The sequence below is a fragment of the Chanos chanos genome, chromosome 9 (genome assembly GCF_902362185.1).
Source record: "Chanos chanos chromosome 9, fChaCha1.1, whole genome shotgun sequence".
Taxonomy (NCBI): Eukaryota; Metazoa; Chordata; class Actinopteri; order Gonorynchiformes; family Chanidae; genus Chanos; species Chanos chanos.
This window is the reverse complement of record NC_044503.1, coordinates 2,058,708-2,063,707: the sequence shown is the minus strand read 5'-3', so window position 1 is coordinate 2,063,707 and position 5,000 is coordinate 2,058,708. Positions and strand designations below refer to the sequence as shown.

General features: G+C 46.7%; 1 protein-coding gene across 1 annotated transcript; it reads right to left on the bottom strand.

The window, feature by feature from the left end:
• Positions 1 to 2,197: 2,197 nt before the first annotated feature.
• ctxn1 (cortexin 1) lies at positions 2,198 to 2,461 on the bottom strand. The gene has a single exon (XM_030785071.1). It carries the CDS (start codon positions 2,459 to 2,461, stop codon positions 2,198 to 2,200), a length of 264 nt encoding a protein of 87 aa, XP_030640931.1.
• Between the last annotated feature and the right edge of the window lie 2,539 nt (positions 2,462 to 5,000).

Here is a 5,000-nt window from a genome sequence, read left to right as displayed (position 1 = left end):
GACTTCTCTGACACTTTTTTGAGCCATAGGAAAACTAAAGCAAGGGCCAAACCAAACTTTTTTTTTTTTTTTTTTTAATGTAACACTATTACTTAATTTCAAAATTATTCTTTTTATACTGGTTAAGAAAAAAAAATATACAAAAATGAGCATTTCTGATTGGACAGGACATATGCATATCTGTAGAAAAAAAAATGTCTGTATTTCACATTATTTTGTAAACTTCATTCAGAAACACAGAAGGCAATAAACAATGTGGATTGTAATTTTTAAAAGATTTGTCTTGAGTTTTTCATTATTCTCTCACAGTAAAGGCTCCCTGAATTGAGGCACATTATGTGCAGTGCTGAAATGGGTGTATTGATTTTCTGTGGAGAAATGCAGTTACGTTAGGTCATTGCTTTAGCTGAACAAAAAAAAAAAACGCAGACGCTCACACAGTGAATAAACCCTGTATTTATTTCACAGAGTAGCCCCAGCATAGCAAAAAAAACAAAACAAATCAAAACAACAGAGTTCAGAAAAATATCCAATTTACTTACAAATCTCAAAAACACACAAATCCACAGGGGGAATGTTGCCCCTCCCTGTCTCCGCCTCCAAAACTTTCCACCAATCGAAGTTACGGAGTAACGGAACCTAGAGCCATCGATCAGATTCGACACGCGCTTAGCAAAAAACGGCAGGCTCCAAACCTGAGCCTGGATAGAAAAAGAAAGCACTTCTGAAAGGTCTGAAAGTGGCAGAGGTTCACACACGCTGTCTCCACACCTGGCCAGAGCTAACAGGGCTGTCACAGAACACTGGATTACTGTAGAGGAATATACCGTAGAGTAGTATGGCTTTTCAGTTACAGCTTTCGGTTATAGTTTTCAGTTTTCAGTTACAGGAGACACATGACCCACAGAACAAGATAAATGCCAAGTGTAGTCTGGGAGAGAGGACAAAAAAACAAACAAACAAACAAAAACAACAAAAACATCCAAACAAAAATACACGTTTACAGAGTCTTAAAGGGAGAGCTTTTGTCGTATATGCCGCAGTGAAAACATGAGACCAGTCTCACTCTCAGAGACAGAGGGAGAGAGATAGAGAGAGAGACAAAGATGAAGATGAGGATGAGGAGCAGGTCCAAGGCCACAAATCTCCAGGGTCTCTATCTGTCGCTGCACAAAAAGAGTTTCCAGTGGGGTTTTTTTTAGCACGAGTTTATTATTTATGTTGTTCAACCTTTCAATAAAATTGAGGAGAAAAAAAATTAAATCAACCTGTCTCAGAAGCCACATCTCACAGCAGAGGAAGCCAGGGGACTTGCAGAATTTTATCCGAATTTTATCCGGATGTAATGATGGCATCAAACGATTATTGACATTGATTGGTTTAATAAGAGCAGCAGAACACCACAACCAGACGTCTCTCCGGTACAGAATGAGACGGCTGTTTTGCGGTTAGTCATTGCAGAATGTTCCGGAACTACGACACAGCTGCCGCTGATGCCGTGAGGGGGAATCTGAAAGACTGTTCAGTTTCTGTTGCTTATATTTCCTCACCTAATGCCGTTTGGGTTTTCAGGACCCCTCACCCCAAAACACCTCACATACTGGGTTTGTTCTTTACGTTTTATCGTATCGATACGGCCAGTGTTGTTTCGTTCAAGTTTAATGAGTATGTAGAAGGGACTGGAAGGGACTCTAAGATCTGAATGAAGTTTAAAATCCTGAGGACGACAGTGGGAGCTCTCTCTGCGTGCCGGAGACCCTGTGAGTTTGGGAAAAGATCCAGACACAGAGTGGCTTAAAGGGCATTAGCCACCGCCTGGAGTTAAGGCAGAAGGATTCTGGGGACGCTTCTCAAATACCTCCGTCCTCCTCCATCATCCACGCCATTTACGCCCAGCGTTTCTCAAACTCTGAGCCGCGGACCGACGCCAGTGCACGACCAGGAAACCGACCTGCCGCTGCGCCAGTCAAATTATGCAAATTATGCTCGGAGCTTCTGTCACCTGCCAGGTGAAAATAGTAACATTGTATTCAAGGTTCTGGAATGTTAAGCAAGTTCTTGCGGGTGGGAACGCTTAACATTCTACAATCTTCAATAATATGTTACAATATTCAAAGCAAGAAGTTCAGTCAAGGGGATGGGGACCTGGCAGTTTCCTCAGCGTAGGTCCGCGGCCCATAGTTTGAGAAACGCTGGCTTACACCAGCGCGTAGTCAAACTGTCCCCTCTCCAGCCCCTCCTTGTGGTCGGTCCATGAAGACGCAGGCATCCGGCTGTAAGGGTCCAGAAGGATCCGGAAGCAACGAACCAGCAGGAACACCAGGAACAGCATTAGGAGTCCCACGAAGGCGAACGCGGTCTTCTGCTCGGCGTCGCCGACCAGCGGCGGACTGGAGGGGGCGCCAGAGAGCGAGGGGCCCGGGGAGAGCAGCTCGTAGTCCAGCGTGGGGACATCACTCATCCTCCAAGAGGCCCAACGGCAGAACTTACAGACGGTCTGGGCGGTGGGGCGGACCAGCAAGTCAGCCAGATTGGGATACAAAGGCGAAAAACAGGGTCAAAGACGGCCCCCAGGGTCCGGTCTTCAACACCTCTGACAGCGTGACAGACACACACCTGCACACTGGCTGACAGATATGGAGCAGCCTCTGTCTCCAGGTTGGATGTGGAACCACCAGAGGCAGGAGGGGGAGGCGAGGGGGGGAATCGCAGGTCAGCTCTGATTTCTGTCACTCCTGATTGGGGGCGCGGCGGGAGAGGATCTGGGACGCGCCCCGCCCGACGAGCTGCCAAAACGAATAAATACACCAATCACGCGACTGTGGGGAGTCCGGATCTCCTGGCGGCTGGAGGCTGCGAGGGGGGGGGGGGGGGGGGGGGGGGGGCTAATTGGCAGCAGAAGGAGCTTGTGGTTTACAGGTGTTGTCTGTGAGGGACATTGATTTGTGTCCCCAGAGAGAGAAAAAAAAACGCTCGGCGTATGGAGACTGACAATACACACTCTCTATTTCCAGAACGTGCTGAGGGGGGCAAGAAGTGTGTGTGTGTGTGTGTGTGTGTGTTAACAGGAGGAGCCAGGCAGGCTAATCAGATCAGCTGTGCAGTGGAACAGTGTGTGCTGGGTAGAAAGGGTAACAGGCTGTCTAGACCCTCACTGATAAATAAGCTGTTTGCTAAGAGAGAGGAGCAAGAGGAGTGGAGACAAGGAGGAGGAGGAGGCGGTGGGTGATTTGCAATCTTCTGCCTGGGTTGTGGATTCACATCGAGAGGCAACGATCCCACTTTTGACCCGTGTGTGTGTGTGTTGACAGGTAAAAGAGGAGGTGTGTGATTAGTGATCTGGTGATTAGTGTTGACAGGTAAAGGAGGTGGTGTGTGATTAGTGATCTGGTGATTAGTGTTGACAGGTGAAAGAGGAGGTGTGTGATCAGTGATCTGGTGATTAGTGTTGACAGGTGAAAGAGGAGGTGTGTGATTAGTGATCTGGTGATTAGTGTTGACAGGTGAAGGAGGAGGTGTGTGATTAGTGATCTGGTGATTAGTGTTGACAGGTGAAAGAGGAGGTGTGTGATTAGTGATCTGGTGATTAGTGTTGACAGGTAAAGGAGGTGGTGTGTGATTACTGATCTGGTGATTAGTGTTGACAGGTAAAAGAGGAGGCGTGTGATTAGTGATCTGGTGATTAGTGTTGACAGGTAAAGGAGGAGGTCACTGCTGAGTTTGACTGAGTCCATACAGGGGCGATCGTGAGGAAGAAGTTTCGTTGTCTGGGACCAAAAAGAGGCACGTGTGGTTAGTGTGTCATACGGCAGTAAGAGAGAGAGAGACAGAGACAGACAGAGAGAGAGAGAGAGAGAGAGAGAGAGAGAGAGAGAGATGGGGAGAGGGCTCTGAGGAGTCTTTAGCACGGGTTGAGTGATGAAGAACCAGAAATAAGGATGAAACGTCTTCTGTTCTTCCTCTCTCTCTTCTCCCGTTCTGTGTCTTCTTGTCACACACAAACCTGCAAACACACACACACACACACTGATAAACACACACCAACTCAATTCAGTTCTACTTGCATAAATAACAACAGTCATAAGGACGCTTCGTAGAGTAAAAATCAGCACAACCCAAGAACCAAGATCTATTTGTGTGAAGTGACCTTTAAAAAAACAGAAGTGCAGGTGCATTCAAGACACTTAATCACAGGATCTCTAATGCAACGGTCAGTGATATCTGAAAATGACTGTCAAAGCCACACCCCTCACGGCACTGACCACACCCACTTCATTCCTTACCCCGCCCGTCTTAAGCTCTGTTCACAGAGAAGGCTTTACTCGCAGAGAAGAAGAAAAAAATGACTGAACTATAACAGATCTTCCTGTGGGAGCTAAAAATAGCATTTTTAAAATATAAACAAAACAAATACCCACACACACAGAGAGAGAGAGAGAGAGAGACAGAGACAGAGATTTTCCTTTCATTTTTGGCAGAAATACAGTTTTTGGGAAGATGATTACTGGCAGCGTTAGAGAGAGAGAGAAAAAACAAAACGTCTCACGCAGGGGGATATTGTAAATGCCAGGTCCATCCATCAGTACTCAGTTTCAGAGTATCATTCCCTCACCAGGCGCAGAAAACTGATCCGTAATCAACTGGCTCCTTATGAATAATGCAAATTATGTGCTCATTCTGGAACACAGCTGATCTGAGATCAGTAGTAAAACATGACACCAGTCCATTATCAAAAACTTACCAAACAATGGAGAACAGGATTAAGAAAGAAAAAAAAAGAACCAGGCAGACGTAGATCAGGCGGAGCGGGTGGGGGGGGGGGGGGAGAGATGGATGGACAGAACCCAATGACAGGTATTGAATAGAAACATCTCCGAAGATGGATGAGGGTTTGCCATGGGCATCGAAGTGGCACGGCTGAGTTCATACCAGCCTCGGGTGGCATGGGCGCACACACAGACACACACACACACACACACACACAGGCACACATGCACACA

Bases quoted from the DNA above. Each gene is read 5' to 3' on its own strand.
- ctxn1 (XM_030785071.1), bottom strand. From the start codon at position 2,461: ATGAGTGATGTCCCCACGCTGGACTACGAGCTGCTCTCCCCGGGCCCC.